This window comes from Lepidochelys kempii, chromosome 2, assembly GCF_965140265.1.
Source record: "Lepidochelys kempii isolate rLepKem1 chromosome 2, rLepKem1.hap2, whole genome shotgun sequence".
NCBI classification, from domain to species: domain Eukaryota; kingdom Metazoa; phylum Chordata; order Testudines; family Cheloniidae; genus Lepidochelys; species Lepidochelys kempii.
The window spans coordinates 65,482,085-65,500,955 of record NC_133257.1 but is presented as its reverse complement, the minus strand read 5'-3'; the positions used below and the strand labels follow the sequence as shown (position 1 = coordinate 65,500,955).

Sequence of the window (18,871 nt, the reverse complement as noted above, 5' to 3'; positions counted from 1 at the left end):
AAGCATTCTGCTTGGAAAACCTACTTCTCCAAATGGAAACGGTTGGACAGCCCAATATAACATGGTCCCAGTTGAGGCTCTGATACCACAGATCTTCAACTATATTTTGAACCAGAAACAAACTGGATTTTCATTTAGTTCTCCCAAAGTCCATCTTGCAGCAGTATCATCATGTCCTGCTTCCATTCAGTCGTACTCAGGCTTCTCACATGTGACAGAATCAAAATTCTTTTAAGGACCCTCCTGCATACTTAAGTACCTATTGAAGACCTGATTTCTACATGGGATTGCAATATCCTCTCCTTTCAAGCTGCTTTCCAATTTTTGGATAGAACACTTTACCTTTAACATGGTCTTTCTAGTGGCCATCAGGTCAGCATGGCAGGTCAGTGAGCTCCCAAGTTCTCATGGCCAGATCTCCCTACACATCTTTTCACAGAAGCAAGTCAGTGCTGAGACTTCATTCTACATTCATCCCAAATGTGATCTCAGTCTCAAAGTTTCACCTGAATCAGTCATTTTGCAGACCAGCCTTCTTTTCAAAACCAGACTTGATACCATAAGAGAAGAATATGTAGTTCTGCTGTCCTGAAAGTGGCATCAAACCTAGCCACCACATCAAGGGCATAATGTTTGACAAAAGTCAGCGGGTTTACATACATCACGTTCTGGCATGTTCTTGAAGCAGGCAGAAGATACAACATCTGCACTGATGTTTGGTGGGAGTGACTCAGCAGCTAACCAACAGGAGGAGATACAATATGTGATACATGTTGAAATTCTCTGTGATGAGATTGAGTGGCTTTTTAATGAGCCAGATATAGCCACAAAAAGAGATTAGGAGACAGTTAAAAGGGTTTGGTCCAGTCAGGTAATAGAGAGAGGCTATGGAAATATTGAAGGAATGTAGGTTTGACTCCTTGGCAGGCATTTTTCATTTCCACAGTTCAGAAGGGACACTGCTTGCTAGTTACCCACATTGGGATCCATACTGACACTCAAAGAAGAAAGAACAGTTACTTACCCTACAATAACTGGTTTCAGAATGTGGGAGGAGGGAAAAGTTGGGCAAATGACAACAGTGTCAAATGTTGTCAATTTGTAGCCACTGACTTTGGAACTAAAACATGTGGGAAGCTAGTTTACATTTTTTATTGTCTGAAGAAGATTGGGAAGAAATATATCAGAATTACATCCAGTCCATTATCTTAGAATAAAATATTTAATAGGTTTTATTGGACACTGGTACTGAAAAATGCAGGATTAACTAACCATAGTAAATGATGGAGATGCTCCCAATAATCAGCGAAACTGTCCCGGAGAACTTTTACCTCAAATTACGGAAATACTGGGGAAGTATATGCAAAGGTCTTTCCACAGTTGTGAATCTGTTCCTCTCCAAAACTCCACTTATTAGAATTAGATAAATTATATATGTAGTGAACACCAAGACATGAGTACTGACATGTCAATTAACAAAATATGTAATACTCAGAAAAATGGAACTCACACCTCCAGTTTATTCAGAATGCTTGAAAGAACTGTCAAATACAGCTTTGACGGAGAAGATAAATTTCTCAGTAAAATAAGGGAAAAAATTACACCAACACTTGGTGTTGCATTGATATGTTAATATTTTTGTGGTGTAACATGATAATGTGTCACTGCAAAAATTGTATCTTTGTGTCTAGTATGCACTGAGAAAGCACCGGTCCTTTCTTGTGCAAAATAAAAAAAAACACAACAGCAAAAAGCAGCAGACTTATTTGTTTGCATTCCTTTGTTCTGATGTCACTGGTAATGATTGTATTTAAATATTTTGCTCATTGCACTTTTTTTGTATTTTCTTTATATGTAATGTAAAGTTTAAAAAAATTAGTCTTTTAATCTCCTTTATACATTAGTAAGGGTTTCTACTTATAATCATTGCTGTTCTTTCAGGGTCGGGTAATAAAGGGGTCCTATAAGTTTCATGCTATCATCACTACTTTTGAAATGATTTTGACTGACTGCCCTGAGCTGCGTAACATTCCATGGCGTTGTGTAGTAATTGATGAAGCCCACAGGCTGAAGAACAGGAATTGCAAGCTTTTGGAAGGACTGAAGATGATGGACCTGGTAAGTGCTTCTTGAATCTTATGTACTTACAGTAGTCCTGGTTGGTAATTTCTTAAGATGATGATTTGTAAGCCTTTTTCTGTGTTGTTCACTAAATCAAGTCAATTTTGAGAGAGAATTGTATGAGAAACTTTTCTTAAAGACTTTCTAGCTAGCCAGATGGACCTATCTACAAACTTTTAGTTTAAACTAAAAGTGCTGAAGAGCCCACCAATCTCCTCATTATATTAAACCTGAAAGCTGGTCTTTTCCCTTAAAAAAAGGAAGACAAAGAGAAATCCTTTTTATCCTACCTTTCCTCCCATATCATACCATTTTTAAACTCCCTTTTTGTCATCCTTTATCCCCATACCTTTCCCTGCCTCCCATCTTTAAAAATTGGCCACTTATCTATTTTAAATGCGTACTTAGTGAAAACGTGGTGAAGTAAAATGAACTCTGGTGTAGGAGATAGGAACTGCTTGGTTCCAATTCTACCTCTGCCAGAGATTGAGCGAGTTCCTTAAAACTGACTTTCATGGGGAGGTAGTTAAAAGGTGCCTCATTTTCTTTATTGTATACCAAAAAAAGAGTTGAAAGATGCTTTGAAAAGTTGTTGTTTTTTTATTATTATTATTTTGCCTTAAGATGTGATATTTTTGATATTTTTGTCTTGTGCTTTTGCTGGAAGATTCCTTGCAACATCAAAGGAATGAAATAAAGTGGTCAACAGACCTACAGTAGGTTCTCCAACAAAAGTAAGGAAGTCAAACCCTGATACTGCAGATGTGGTTTTTTGTTTTTGTTTTAAGAAGCAAAAAATTAAGCTTTTTTTTTTTAAAGTTGCCGTTAGCCTTTGTCTATCTGTAAAATAATATTTACCTTTCTCACAGGGGTCTTAAGGGTTAATTAATGAAGGTTTGTAAAGTTCTCTGTAAAGGCATTTATTATGATGTCTGAGAGGAAGATGGACGTATAGTTAAGGTGGTATACTGGGACTCGAGATCTGCTTTTGATTCCTGTTTTACTAGACACTTACGATGTAAGGTTGAGCAAGTCACTTAACCTTTGTGCTTCCTTTCCTAATGTGTAATATGCAGATAATGATACTTCATTTCTCCCACTCTCTGTCTTGTCTATTTACATTGTAAAATCTTTGGGGCGGGGACTCTGCATTTGTTTAGTGCCTAGCATGATGTAGTCCCAGTCTTGGATCAGCTTCTAGGAGCTACTCTGATATAAGTAAATAGCATTATTCTTTGTTTTTCAGCTGCCAATCCACAAAAACTAAACAACTTATTTAAAAATTTGTTTGCCTTTTTTATATTACTTAAGCAATATAAAACTTTACATTTTGCTCCCCTGCCATACTGCAACAATTGTCCTTCCCCATTGACTATGGGGCCAAATCTTAATTTCTCCTACACTCTCTGCCTTATGCCTCAGCAGCTCACTTGCCACATCTGTTTCCTTCATCCTCATCTGCACCTTGATAATTCTACTTCCTAACTCAAGAAAAAAAAGGGTCTGCTTTGAACAAACATAGGGCACTGTGTACAAATAAATGTTTACTCAGCTGGTTTTGAGATGCTTGAAAAGCTAGGACAGATAGGTAACTGCCCTTTTCTAATGCTACCTGAGTAGTGTAGAATTTTTACTATTAAAGTGGGGAGTATAGTCACGCTACAGGACTGGTTTGTGGCAGTAACTGGCTTCTGTTCCTGGAGAAGAGGTAGCTAGTTCTAGCTATATTGTTAATGTACTGTAGTATGCTGAAGGATTTCCATTGTCTTAGTGATGAGAGACAGTGAGGAAAGCGGAGTTGTTAGAGCCTGTAGTATATACGTAGTCTAAAAGTCCATAATATTTGTGGAGGGGATGGGGTCATGCAGCGTAGATAAGCGAGAAAGGACACCGGCTGGTTGGCTAAAGGACCTATCTTTGGCAAGAAACTTAGTGGAGTGCCTGGACTGATTTGGAGTTAATGCCCTAGAGTGCCCTTGGAGGAAGGCCAGAGTGTTTGGTGTCTCAAAAGATTTACGAAGAGCCAGAAGAGTTGAATGATAAGGACAAAAACATAATGAGAAAACGTCTGCATAGATGGTTTCTAGTCAACTGCTTCTTTTTCTTGCAGGAACACAAGGTGTTGCTCACTGGTACCCCATTACAGAACACTGTAGAAGAGCTGTTCAGCTTGCTTCATTTCTTGGAGCCAGGTCGCTTCCCGTCAGAAACCACATTCATGCAAGAGTTTGGTGATCTGAAAACTGAAGAACAGGTAATTTTACTCATGCACTTTTTCTTTCCCTGTTTAAAGAGACTGTTTTAATCCTGTTACAGTAATTTTAATTACCTAATGATTATTATTTATTATTACAAACAACACCGTAGATCTTCAGAAAGGGAAGAGTAAAGGAGAAAAATATTTTTCTAGTTTATTTACTTTGTGCATTAGACAGTATACTTTTTGTAATAAATTTACCTGTTTCCTCTGTTCAGTCAGTCCCAAAAATGGCTGGGGGATCTGGGGACAGGTGTAGTAGCAGGAACAGCTTTCACTCTTTTGTTTTTTTTAGACTGACTAGATTTTCAGTTGACATTGTCCCTTTAACATGGCAACAGAATAAGGGGCTGCTCCTTTTTCCCTTGAAACAAATGGAAATATTGCTGTTAATTTCAGTGGGAGCAGGATTAGATCTGATCCCAGATTAGTAAATGACATAACCCAATATAGACATTATTGTGCTTGTTATCTTTATTCAGAAATAGACTATTCCAGTGCTCCCCATTTAAAGAAATGGAAATATTTCTAAAAATGCATGCAGCATAATATAACAGGTGCTAAATTAAAGTCATTGATAAATATCAAGATAAACTAATTTATTATTACATACAAAAACTACATTAAAAGGAGGTTAGGGTTGCAAAGTTGAGCACTCAAAAGTTAGGAAGTGCTAGGATAAAGATTATCCATGCAACTTTAATTTATCTGCCTTCTGTTTTATAATACAGTCTTTAATTACATGCTGACCTACTACTTTTTCAGCAGGATCCTGTCTTGGTTCAGCTTCAGTCACCTTAATTCTGGTGGTATTAACTTCTGTTTGCTTGACATGTGTCCGTAATTTTCTTTTAAGACTGTTTTTTTGTATTTAATTGTTTACATTTTTAATAAAGCAAATTGAAAAAAACAGCAGTTACATCATGTGGATCATAATGACCCTCTACATATGACATCAATAGAGTTGGAACCTTTTGATTCACAGCACAGTCCCGTAACACTTGAACTAACAAAGTTGCAGACAGAAATATCCCCTGGATGGACTAGCCACAAGACAGAGATGAGGCACATCACTCTGACAGTGGATTTCATAGTTGTTTGCTGGACCTCAGAGGAGTATTGGGATATTGGAATCATAGAATTGTGGGAATGGAAGTGACCTCGAGAGGTCATCTAGTCCAGTCCCCTGCATTCATGGCAGGACTAAGTATTATCTAGACCATCCTTGACATATGTTTGTCTAACCTGCTCTTAAAAATCTCCAGTGGTGGAGATTCCAAAAACTCCCTATCCAATTTATTCCAGTGCTTAACTAATCTGACAGGAAGTTTTTCCTAATGTCCAACCTAAACTGCCTTGGCTGCAATTTAAGCCTATTGCTTCTTGTCCTATCCTCAGAGGGTAAGAAAAACAAAAGGTTGTTCCAAGGAGGAGGGTGAAAAATTATGTACTTGAAACTGTCACCTCTCACTAGTCTCTTCTACAGAATCCTGGGTTCCATTTCAGATTCTGGAAGGTAGGGTGCTCTAGTGATTTACGTTCTTCCTCCCCTGCCCCTTTGTTTACTATTTCTCTCTAATCCTCAGCCCTCCGCATTAGTCTACCCCCCTGCTTTCCACACTGCCTGATCAACAGCAGGGGGAGCATTGAGAGCACAGGAGAAACAGTCTTACTGCTCTCAGTTCTGGTGCCCAGCACCACAGTGGCCACTGGTAGATGAGGAACAATTGTAGGGTAATTCTTGCTCAGGCCTGCCACCAAGGGTGACTGTGTGCTGGGGGCGGGCAATGCAGATAGAATCTTTAGAGAATTTAGCTGCCAGCCTCGCACAAACCTCTGAATATGTAGTAACCGGGATTTTCAGAACCTTTATAGTTTGGTCAAATTTTGGTAGGTTTTCACTGAGACAGCAAAAGCATCTCTCCGGGGCTACTCTACTAAATTACAAATACCTGCTCCAAAGCATGCAGGTGCAAGTCATCTTAAATAAAGAGACACATTTTTCCCTTAACTACTTCTCACAAAAGGCATTTCCTTGGAACTTTATATAATAAATTAATATTATGCCTCTGGCAGAAATCAGCATGGAAAATTTCAGCCTAAACAGTTAGTTTTATAAACAACTGAAAACAGAGTCTTAAAATGAAAAGTGTTAGGCAACCTGTAATAGGCATTACTGCCAGCTCTATCTAAAACAAAACAAAAATCCTGAAGTGTTGTACATATCAGTTTGTCTTAGGCACACTCTTTTACTTCACTCAGTTGCCATGATTGGTGTGAAATGATGATTCTTGCCTTGGGAAATTTTTATTCAAATGAGATATATTTGATAGCATCAAATACATGAGGAAAAGTTTACCGGCCAGAAATAATACAGTAACATCACATTTTTTTAACTGTAGTCTTTTGTATCCCTAGAGTAACCAAAGCAAAATTCAGTCAGTGGGTTTTATGAAAATCTTCCTTTTTTTTTTAAACCCTTCTGTATCTGAGTTGTGGTAGAAAATGGAGAGAAGGAAATTTTAGAGGTTCTTGGAGTTCTACGATTAGGGTGATGCATATGGTGCAGATAACCAGAGCATCTCCTTAAAACTGAAGGTGGTATAATATCATTTGAAAATAAAAACTTAGTATTTAGTATTTAAGACTTTTGTTACACAATTATTTACTAAAGCTGTCTCTCATAGGTGCAAAAGCTCCAAGCCATTTTGAAGCCGATGATGTTGAGACGCCTTAAAGAGGATGTAGAAAAGAACCTGGCCCCCAAAGAAGAAACCATCATTGAAGTTGAGCTGACAAACATTCAGAAGAAATACTATCGTGCTATTCTTGAAAAGAATTTCACATTTCTCTCCAAGGGCGGTGGTCAAGCTAATGTACCTAATCTTTTAAACACTATGATGGAACTAAGAAAATGCTGCAATCATCCATATCTTATTAATGGTAGGCCTGCATATTGATCCCCTCTTTCTCATAATAGCTATGGGGAGTTCAAGATGATATAACTTGATATAACTGTTCCAGTATGTACACTGAGATAGTAGATTCTCTCCCTTTCCGTCGAAAATCCACATGATAAAATCACTACAGATGGATGGATGTACTACATGTCTTGACAAAAACCTGTAAAATACGAGCATCCTTTTAATTTCCCCCAGCAGAGTGACAACACATTTCACTTTAGAGATCATCATAGGCCCAGGTCCAAGTCTGGGACCACTCCTTAGAAACCCTCTAACGTTTCTTATCCCCTCCACCACCGCACTACCGCTTGAATTCCAACATGACTTTAGTTGGACAATATGTCAAACCACTCAAGTAGAGATTATTGCTTTATATCTCTTCGAAGCTGCATTTGGGTACATCACATCTTCTAGCTCTAGTGAATCTTGATATAGCAGTTAAAATAATCTCTGAATTGAACTTGTTGGGTAAGAAGTGGTGATCAGACATGATATTAAAGCAGATATTTCATGACCTGCTAGAATTAGGAACAAGTTCTGGAAACAATATTTACATTTGTAAGATACCAGACTTTAATTGTCATTGGTCTTTCAGTGTAACACTGCTGTTTTTAGATCCAGACTGAATATAGCAAGTACGCAATGATGGACCAGTATAACTTCATTACTAGCTAGTATAATGTAGCTAATTAAAGTATGCTAATTTACACGTGTTAGGTGATCAAACCCATTATCTGCTTTTTGGGGACAAAGCATTCACATACCTCTGTAAGGTTTCAGAGGAACAGCCGTGTTAGTCTGTATTCGCAAAAAGGTGCCACAAGTACTCCTTTTCTTTTTGCGAATACCTCTGTAAATGTCACTTCCTGCATGCTGTGTTTTTGCCCACCAGCTTCTCTTCTTTTCTACAATAATCTATCATATGTGTTTGATCTGATGCTGATTGTAAGATCCCTGATTTGAGGGCCTTCTCTCTACAGCTGCATGCATGACCACGGTGCTAAAGAAATTAATTTTAGTTTTGAGTACTGTGAGGCTTCCAGATTGTTGCTTAACTAAATTTTCATGGAATACTTTTTAATAGAGGGAAAAGAAGTAATTATACTGATGTCATTTGATGAATCTAAGATATGATTTAGTATTTTGGAGTATCTTGCATTTTGCCATGCTAGATGACTGTCTTCAAGCTCAGCTGATCCTGGACTAGAGTAGTTTAAAAAAAAAAACTTTGATCCAATAAGTAAACTGAAGGCTTTTTGTTTGAGGGCGGGGTGTGTGTGAGGTGACTCACAGTTTTTGAAAACTTAAGTTTAGCAGTACAGTGCTGTCAGTTTCATGGCACTAAATATTTAAAAAAAACCCTCAGATTTAGCTAGAAAAATCTATCTGTCTAAAAATCTATGGCTATCATAATGAGATGAAGTTTACCAAAATAAGTCCTTTAATTCTAGAGAAGAAATGCTTCTAATTCTTGCCTTCTGTAACTATCTGAGCCTCAGGTTTTATCCTGTTGATCAATAATTAACATCTTTGCACTTATAACAATGACACAAGTTAATTGTAATTCTGTCTCAAGATCTTACAATGGATATACAGCAGCTTTGCATCGCTATTCTGTGGAAAAACTTATAGTTTATAGCGGTTGCAAGATCTCAAGAGTGACTCACCACTGTTGTGCAGGCTATTCTTTTGATATTTTGCAGTGTACACAATTATGCAAATATTGTGACTCCTTAGGTCACCAGGTCATATTTGGTACAGTAGGTATTGACTAGAGTGATGTGTAATATTTAAGGGGAAATTAAGAACACTGTATTTTTAGAGTTCATGAAAGCTTCTGCGAACATGTTCCATTGCATATGAAGGTTTTGGTTTGTGTGTGTGATTTTTTGTTTATTTTTTCGCCCCCCCCAGCCCCCGGGTCAAACCAGGGCATTAACCATCTTGCATTACGTGAGTTGTCCCATGTAAATTTTGAGGCAGCTTTTCACAGTATTTTTAAATTGTGTTTAATAGTGGAAATTTTATTGTTGAAGTCACATGGTATTTCTTATGGTTCCTTAGTTGGGTGAGCATATTCCATGTGGAGTCAGCAGAAACTATTTTGATTCCCCTAATCTCAGGGAATGGCTGCATTTTGTATGTGTTCTGAGACAGACAAAGCAGTGTCTGTTTTTCTAGAATCAAGAGCAATGGGTTTTCCCTAACAACCACGCTCAAGGACTTATAGATCATACCTCTTCCCCAGATCCTGGAGAGCCAGTAGCAGAATGTGACTCTATGCTGATCCTTGCTGCGGTGTTGTGGGGCATGGTGAGAGGGCATTCTCTTGCCCTCACAACATCATGTGCACCTGGAAGTCATTTTTGATTGGCGAGTGTGAGAGCACTGGCCTACCAGATGATCCACAAATCCCCCTTCTCTCACCCACCACCCAAAAATTAACCTGAGGCTGAGTGGGGAGAAAGAAAGTTGGTGTTACTGGCTTACAATCAGCCAAAGATACCAGATACTTCTCCCCAAAAGAAATTACCAAGTAGGGATAATGAAGACCATTGGAGGGTGAGAAAGATTGTTTGAGAGGCAAGGTGGGTGCATTCTTTGACCCAGTTTGTTGGAGAAGGGTTGTGGAAAGGGTAAATTGTGTGTTTGCAGAGGTCTGTTATGGAAGTGGTGTGATCTAAACCAAACTCTGGCTCTTTTGAGGTTCCTCAATCACTAGATTTGTACGTAGGTTTGCTATGGTGTGGCTAGCGTAGTATGTCCTTTTGTATGTAGCTTGGTTACATATTTATATGTAGAGGTTTGCATGATTTTGTGCATTTCATAGTAGTACAACTTGAGTGTGATCAGCGGAAAACTGTGGGTGAGACTAAATAATGTGGCTGAAGTAATACTCTACATAAGCTGGCTGATAGTCTACAGTAGGCTTGGGGCATGAGTTCAGTAAAGTATTTGACTCTCATAGCATATAGGTCAGGATGGCTGCACATTTTACAACACTGAGAAGGGATTCTAGATGGAGACCAGGCTGGAGGATATGTCTAATTCTACTGTTCTTGCCTACGTTTATTATACTTTTTAATGAGACGTCATTCTTGTGCAGTATTTAGGCCATAAGGATCAATGATTAGTTAGTCTGGTGGGCAATAGTCCAGCTATGTGCTTCAGCTGAAGATGCTTATGTTTGTGAGAAATTTTGCATACACTTTCTCATGTGAACTCTGTTAGGTCAATCCTAGTTGTCCAGGTTGTTTGCTGAGCAATGCAGATCTCTGTCCAGGTAACCTGGCCTAAATTCTATCATATGTACTCTATCCTTCTTGTTTAATATAGAGCTGTCAGACATACTGGAAATTTAGTCACTTCAGTTCCTGTTTCTTGACTTGGGCTCATATATAGGTGAGAGAGTTCACATTACAACAGACGTGGATGGACTGCTGTGGTTCAGCACACCGACTACATGTATGTGAGTGCCCTAGAATCTAGGAAGGGAACTTAAACAAACAAAACCAAATATAACATGTTTTGTCTCTGTTACCCTCGCTCACGTTGTGCAAGACAAATGTCCAAGATGGTCCATATACAACTCTGAAATATAAAATTTAAAAAACAGCTTTTGCTCAAAATTTCAAAGAGGAAAAATGTCCATTGTCCAGAAGTGTCACAGAAATACTATTTCTCAGGCATGGAATTACCTGAAAGCAAATTGTGAAAAATGCCCTTTGTGAAGCTTCTTGCGCACCTGAAAATAACTATCTGATATGCTTTTAGTGGTCTGTTCTGTGTCCACATAATAAGCCCCCTATTTAAAATGGCATTCTTGTTGGCAGCCTCACAAGAGAGGTCAAAGAGAGAATGGGAATGAAACTTGAAATACCTTTTGTCCCTTGCAGTCTTTCTTAACCATAGCAGTCTGAGATGGAAGAGTGACTAGAAAGTGAGTGAATGAGTGTGTGGCCGGGGTGCAGCGGGGGGGAGCTTCTGCAAACTAAGCAAACACGAAGGAATACATATAGTGAGAGGAAAGCTAAATAGAAGGTAAAACAAAATAATTTCAGAGCTCTTTGCTTTTCCAATTAAATATTTTGTTGTCTGAACTTGGGCTCTGTGAATGCACTGTGGCAGTAGCAGGCCTACAGCTTTTACTCTTTGATGTTTGATTATAAATATTTGTAAAAAGCTAAATATAACTTCTTAATACTGTAATGTCCGAATACTCATCTTTCACACTTACATTTATCTGTTAAATTTCTTTTTTCTGTCCCTTAAATATCTATTTTAAAATGGTTCAATCAGTGTCTGGTCTGCTGCTTTTTTTATACAGTTTCTGGCTTGACAGTTTCTTGTTGAAATTCATGTATTACTCATAGTCAATATTCATTTACTTGGAAGGTGTTTTCTCCTCATCTTTTTCTGTTGAAAGCTAAGATCCCTTTTTTCCGTGTGCGCGTGCATGTGTGTATATATTTAGTTTTAACTAAGCTAATGTATTTGTGTAAATGTTTATGCACATAATACTTAAAACATTCCTGGGGCTTATACACAGGGTATTGAAGGAAAGCTCATGGTTTTTGTTTTTTTTTAATAAAACCTTTACGGTATTCGTGTATTGCTGTCCAATCTTTGCAGGTGCTGAAGAGAAAATTTTGGAAGAGTTTAAAGAAACACACAATGCCGACTCTCCAGATTTTCAGCTCCAGGCAATGATCCAGGCTGCTGGCAAGCTAGTACTGATTGACAAGCTGCTGCCAAAATTGAAGGCTGGTGGCCACAGGGTGCTTATCTTTTCCCAGATGGTGCGCTGCTTGGACATACTGGAAGACTACCTCATTCAAAGACGGTGAGAGCAACGATACAATACAGTTCTAAATAAATTGTATTTTCCTCAGTGGCCAAAGTATTTAACCTGTGAGTGATCTATATGGTAAAAGGATGGAACTCAGACACTTAATGTTACACATTTAGCCAGATCATTAAGGAAAAAAAGCATACCTGTAATTGCAAAGGAGTATGGTATTTCTTAATGGGCAAGTGCAAGTGATCTCTCAGAACCTTAATGGACCACCTTTTAGTTGACTGTTCAGGTAAATTGTCCATCTGAAGTTTAAAGTAAGAATGTCGTCTGCCTCTAGCTAGACAGTCTCTTTTGGGTGAGAGCTGTTTCTGCTGTGGAAGTTGCTCAGAGGAAGAGAATAGAGTATGTTTTTCACTTTTGCACACAGTTGATTCAAGAATACTCGCTCTCTACTTTGCTGAGACAGTGGGCATGGAAATATCTTTTATTGGACCAACTTCCGTTGGTGAGAGAGACAAGCTTTCAAGCTACATAGAGCTCTTTTTCAGGTCTCTACTTTGTTGGAATTCTGCTGACCTGGTAGTCATGCTAAGATTTTTCTTAAAAAAAAAAAATAAATAATAATAATAATAATGTTGGAAGATATGATGAGAAAGCTAGTGATGAGAAAGTGATGGTAAAAGTCTGCTTATAACACAACTTTATTTCAGGTACCCATACGAGCGAATTGATGGTCGAGTAAGAGGCAACCTTCGTCAGGCAGCTATTGACAGGTTTTCCAGGCCTGATTCTGATAGATTTGTTTTCCTGCTGTGTACAAGGGCAGGAGGTTTAGGCATTAATCTTACTGCTGCTGATACCTGCATCATTTTTGATTCAGACTGGAACCCCCAAAATGACCTCCAGGTAATATTGCAAGAGGCAATTCTTGTTAAACATTTTCTTTAGTTTTCTGCAGTGTATTTTTCTACCCAGTTAGGAGAGAGTCTGTTGTTGTCTCTCAAATTTCAAGCTTAATATGTTTTTATATTTAAAAAATTTTAATTTGAGTGCTTAAAAGAAACATACTAAGTTCTAGGCATTGACTTTTAATTTCTGTGTAACTTGTAACTGAATATTTCTTTTTATACTTCTCTAGGCTCAAGCTCGATGTCACCGAATTGGACAGAGCAAATCAGTGAAAATCTACAGGTTGATCACAAGGAATTCTTATGAAAGAGAAATGTTTGACAAAGCTAGTTTAAAGCTTGGCCTTGATAAAGCTGTACTGCAGTCAATGAGTGGAAGAGAAAATGCTACAAATGGGGTGAGAATATGTTCAGATGCAGACTTCCAAAGGCATAAATGTATCCTATTTCTTGCTTACTGTAGCTTTAGTTAAAGGAAATTGGGATTTTTTTGACTGTCAATTAGCTTTAGAATAGATTTACCTTTGTTTTTACTGTTCTTCACAGAAGATAAGTGCAACAAGTGTGAAAGTTTTTTTTATTGATGAACAAAACATTTTAGAAGTTTACAATTTTTAAGGACTAAGTAAAAGGCAAATTGTCTGGCTGTGCTATGAGATGTAAACAATGACATATCCAAGGAGATTGTTTCTCTCCTCCGAAATTATAGGTACAGCAGCTTTCTAAGAAAGAAATAGAAGATCTTCTACGAAAGGGGGCTTATGGTGCTCTTATGGATGAGGAGGATGAAGGGTCCAAATTTTGTGAAGAAGACATTGATCAGATTCTCCTAAGGCGAACACACACAATTACTATTGAGTCTGAAGGGAAAGGCTCAACATTTGCTAAGGTGTGCTTTGAAATTTGAAGAAAAAGTTGATAAAATATTACCAAAATAGATAAAAATAGTAATAAATGTGTTTTATGCATTAATTTAGCTTTTAGATTTACACTGTCCAACTTACTTTGGCTGTTGATTGGACAGTGAGTAAATCTCCATATAAATATATATTGGTGTTTCAGTATGTCCAGTTACTATGTTTTGATATCTCCATAATGTTAAGTTTAAGGAGCACCTCCTTTTGCTTTTATAATATATATATATTTTTTTAAATAGTTGCATTTACAACTGAAAATGGAACATTTTTCCTGGTGATATACAGTAAAGAACTCAATGTGGTGTTTTTCGTATTGTCTAGGCTAGTTTTGTTGCATCTGGTAACAGGACAGACATTTCCTTGGATGACCCCAATTTCTGGCAGAAGTGGGCTAAGAAGGCTGAGTTGGATATTGATGCCTTAAATGGAAGGGTGAGACCTTTTATACAAGTTCATAATTCATTTAAAAGAGGATTTTTCTGAGTTTTCACGTTCTTTTCACTTTTGTTTTAGAACAACCTAGTTATTGATACACCAAGAGTAAGAAAGCAAACCAGGCTGTATAGTGCAGTCAAAGAAGATGAATTAATGGAGTTTTCAGACCTGGAAAGTGATTCTGAAGAAAAGCCCTGTACAAAGCCCCGTAGACTTCAGGACAAATCCCAGGGTTATGCAAGGAGTGAATGTTTTAGAGTGGAGAAGAACCTTTTGGTCTATGGGTAAGTAGAAGGCATCTGAATGGCTATGTGAAAAATACTTGTCTCTTTTTACATCAGTCCGAAGAGAGCTGTGGATAAATATTCTGAAGTGTGGAAGTCTTATAATTTATAGTCAATAACTAAACCATCATCTAGTACTGTACTGAAATCCTGTTTTGCCAGTTGATAAATTGGATGCAGAACTTCTTATCTCATGGTGGATAGCCCAGTTTGAATTCTTGTGTCTTCACAGGCAGGCAGCTATACGTGGCTACCATCATGGTGGGCTTCATAGTCACTTTGTATGTCTCTTTTTCTAGAAATATTGCATGTGATTACTATGATTGATGTATTTCAGGATCAAACTAAAATTGACTCCAAATCATTCTGGGGTTCAAATCCCTATTCATACCTTATTGGAAACATCATTGTTAGACATATGTACTTTATTATCAGTATAATTTAATTTCGGCTTTTACGAGCAGTGAACTTATTGCCTGCTCTGTAAAATAAGCATTCTTAACTTTCCAGTGCTGGAAGTTGGATTTCCTGACATGATGTGCAAATGCAAAATACATTAATGCATATACAACCCATACAACACTTAACCCACCTGGCACCCAGAGGTTAAAATGAAAATCTCAAATGGAAATTCCAGTGCCAGAACTGTGTTCTTGAGCATATTTTTCTCGTAGTTGGGGTCGGTGGACAGACATCCTCTCACATGGGCGCTATAAACGTCCGCTAATGGAACAAGATGTGGAAACCATCTGCCGGACAATCCTGGTATATTGTCTTAATCACTACAAAGGAGATGAAAATATCAAAAGTTTCATCTGGGATCTGATCACTCCAACTGCAGATGGACAAACACGAGCCTTGGTTAACCACTCTGGTATGTCTACCACCATACCAGTGATAGTGCTATTGTAGGTGGGGGAACCCTCCTGCAGTTGTACTACATACTACTTTTAAACTGTAGCTCACACTACACCTTATGTGCGGGGGAGGGGGGGAGTGGCAGTGGTTCAGTGGGTAGTACTCTTCCTCTGAGTCGGAAATGAACAAATACTCCAGCGTGGTGCTAGAGGGCATTGGGCTGCAGGAGGTGCTGTCTGTCAAATGAGACATGAACCATAGATCCTGACCACCTGTGGTCATTCGTTCCAATGGCAATTTTCACAAAAGCAGGGAATTTAACCCCATTATCCTGGCCAGATTTCACTTTGAGTAATTGCACTCTTCATAGCTAAATTCTTACCGTAGTTTCAACTGACTTTGGTATTCAAAATCTAATGTACTAAATTCTTGTGTTGCTATTCATTGCTAGTTGTCATGTTTCACGTCAGGGGGGCCTGTGGTGGTGGTTAGTTTTTATATCAGTTTGTCAGTAATACACTTTGGGATTCTTGGGATCAAACTACTGCAATTCAGACTGTGAGAAGTGTTGCGGGATGTTTTGTAGGCCTATCTGCACCAGTGCCCAGGGGAAGGAAAGGCAAAAAAGTGAAAGCCCAGAGTTCACAGCCAGTGCTGCAAGATGCTGATTGGCTGGCAAGCTGTAATCCAGATGTCTTGTTTCAAGAGGACAGCTATAAGAAACACCTCAAACATCACTGTAATAAGTAAGTGTGTTTAATTTATAGTGAACTTATAGTTCTTAATATGTGCGAGAACATTCATTTGGGTATCTTTAATATAACCACAGGACCACATAGTGGGGCTGTAAACTGTTGTATGTTGCTGTTAACTTTTGATGAAGCATCACATCAGTTCAGATCAGGCCTGGGTGACTGGATATAATCTTTTAGGTGGATGATTGGCTCTAACAAGGACATTTCAGGAAGAAAGTTTGTTTTGTTCACTAAGCGAAAGAGATTCTTCATTATTCCCAACATGGCAAAAGGAGGAGTGGATCCTGGCTTTAAGACAGCCTCTCCAACAATGTCTGGAATCTCAAGGCTATCCAAAACTGTCCTGATGCTAATAGTTCTCCACAATTTTTTTCTTTCTCCTCCCCGTCTCCCAGACTCATAATCACATCACCTTTTCTTTGAATCCCTTTATGTGGGTTCTTGGCCCTTACCACACCAAACTCCTAGTCCCCAGTTTTACATCTCACCCTCCTCTCATTTTCTCCTACTCTCCCTCTTGCATCTTCTGTTGTACCCAAACATCTCTTCTCCGTAGTACCCAAATATCTGTTCCTTTTGGCCCCTTCTCAGTTTTGCTGCTCTCTTTGCTTGGAACAAAGTTCAACTTCTTGCCTCCCAGGCCTCCGCTTCCCTGTTAATCCTTCTTTAAAATTCAGCCCTCTGGTAGTTGTTCCAATCTTACTTTTCCCATCAAAATCACAACGTCCCATTCCTTCCTGAATCATTCTTCCAAGTCTAGTCTTTCCAAATCTGCAGGGGCAGAGGCTGTCCTATTGGGGTTTTTTTGTTTTTTTAAAATCTCTGTATATTTTGGTACTATGTAAATGTATAAGAGGAAGGGACCACCTGAATTCTTTTTGCTTTGCTTTTGTAGCATCTTAGACTACATCTACACTTACGGCATCATGCAGAGTACAGATACTACATGCAGCTACACGCCAGAGTGAAAGGCAGGCTGCATCCAGACTTGTCACTGCAGAGTGTAGCTACGTGCTGCAGCGAAAGGCTTCTTTCCCTGCTGCCAGAGCCTTTTGGGCTGTAAGTGTAGCTGTAGCTTTAATAGTTGGGTATTTTGTCACTATTCTTTTTTATCGTATGCTGGTTCTCGTCCACATCTCAGCTATACCTGTTCTGTCCCAGACTTACAACAGGGTTCCCAAACTTTGATCAAAGACCTTGGACCTAATTCTCCTCACCTAAATAAATCTTCTTGTTTTTGTACTGTTACTTTAGCACGTGGATATCCATGAATGTTATATACCCGCATTGAAGTTCCACTCAGAGCTTTGTATGACATATGTTGCATGTTGTCTTACTACTGTCATGCTATTTAAAAGAAATAATCAGTACTGAAAAGAGATTCTTTGGGCATGTCCTTGGAAGATATTCCTTGGACATGCCCAAAGAATATCTTTTCAGTACTGATTATTTCTTTTAAATAGCATGACAGTAGTTTCTTGGACATATTAGGTGTGGAGTGGAGGAGAAGGGGAAAGGCACTTAAGTTAGTTATCAGTTATTCTCAAGATGTTTGCCATGCTAAGATGCCGTTTCTACCTACTGATGAAAATGAATAACAGTATGCAAGTCTGTGGCCTCTGATTCTTCTAAACTGTCACTCAAATCCACTTCGTACCTTCATTTGCCCTTCAAATAACTATTTAATTCCTGGTTTCAGAGTAGCAGCCATGTTAGTCTGTATTCACAAAAAGAAAAGGAGTACTTGGGGCACCTTAGAGACTAACCAATTTATTTGAGCATAAGCTTTCGTGAGCTACAGCTCACTTCATCGGATGCATGTAGCTCACGAAAGCTTATGCTCAAATAAATTTGTTAGTCTCTAAGGTCCCACAAGTGCTCCTTTTCTTTTTAATTCCTGCATCACAACCGTCCATTTCAGCCCCCAAATAGATGTCCTGGCCCCTTTCTACATCAATCTAGACATCAGAATCCTAGGCTTCAGTAAATTGGTATCATAACACAATTAATAATATCAGGAAAGCTGATGGCAGCACTGGAACTAGGGGAGCTGCCGCGCCCCCCCCGGGTTTGAAGTCATATCCAGAGCTTACAGCACCCCAACTAAATACATTGTTCCAACTCCAGAATGGCAGGTCATTATGCAGGATAATTTTCAGTCCCAGTCTTATCCCTTCCCAGATTTGCAGGGGCTGTAGAGGCAACATGTTTAGCTCTGGGTGAAGTGGAGGAAGCTTGTTGCTGACTTGAATGACAAGGATGCCGGGGTGGGAAGCAACCAGAACGGGCTCTATAAGGATCAACATTCTGTCTTTCTCTGTGACAATTGCATGCTAGTTTGGTGCATAGGACTTTTGAAAGGGGCAGTGGCATTGCCTGATGAAACCCGTGTTTTTCTCTACTGTCCTCCCTCTTTTCCCCTCTTCCCTTCGTACTTGGCTTGATACAACAACAGCTATTACCATTTTGTCAATATTATGGCACTCAAGATGATGCAATGCCTATGCAGTCATATGTACCTTTCCATGCATGAGCCTGGGAGTGGTCCTTTACAGTGCAAGGATGATGTGAATGC

General features: G+C 38.7%; 1 protein-coding gene across 6 annotated transcripts in view; it reads left to right on the top strand.

The window, feature by feature from the left end:
- The window catches only part of CHD7 (chromodomain helicase DNA binding protein 7), a 185,565-nt gene that overhangs the window by 151,449 nt on the left and 15,245 nt on the right, over positions 1-18,871 (top strand). For all 6 annotated transcript variants that reach the window (XM_073331067.1, XM_073331068.1, XM_073331064.1 and 3 more), the window contains 11 exons: positions 1,942-2,118; positions 4,232-4,375; positions 7,066-7,321; positions 11,974-12,184; positions 12,850-13,045; positions 13,278-13,445; positions 13,757-13,936; positions 14,286-14,396; positions 14,478-14,683; positions 15,358-15,557; positions 16,128-16,287. In XM_073331067.1, the coding sequence (XP_073187168.1) occupies positions 1,942-2,118; positions 4,232-4,375; positions 7,066-7,321; positions 11,974-12,184; positions 12,850-13,045; positions 13,278-13,445; positions 13,757-13,936; positions 14,286-14,396; positions 14,478-14,683; positions 15,358-15,557; positions 16,128-16,287 (2,009 nt within the window). The remainder of the gene's footprint in view (positions 1-1,941; positions 2,119-4,231; positions 4,376-7,065; positions 7,322-11,973; positions 12,185-12,849; positions 13,046-13,277; positions 13,446-13,756; positions 13,937-14,285; positions 14,397-14,477; positions 14,684-15,357; positions 15,558-16,127; positions 16,288-18,871) is intronic.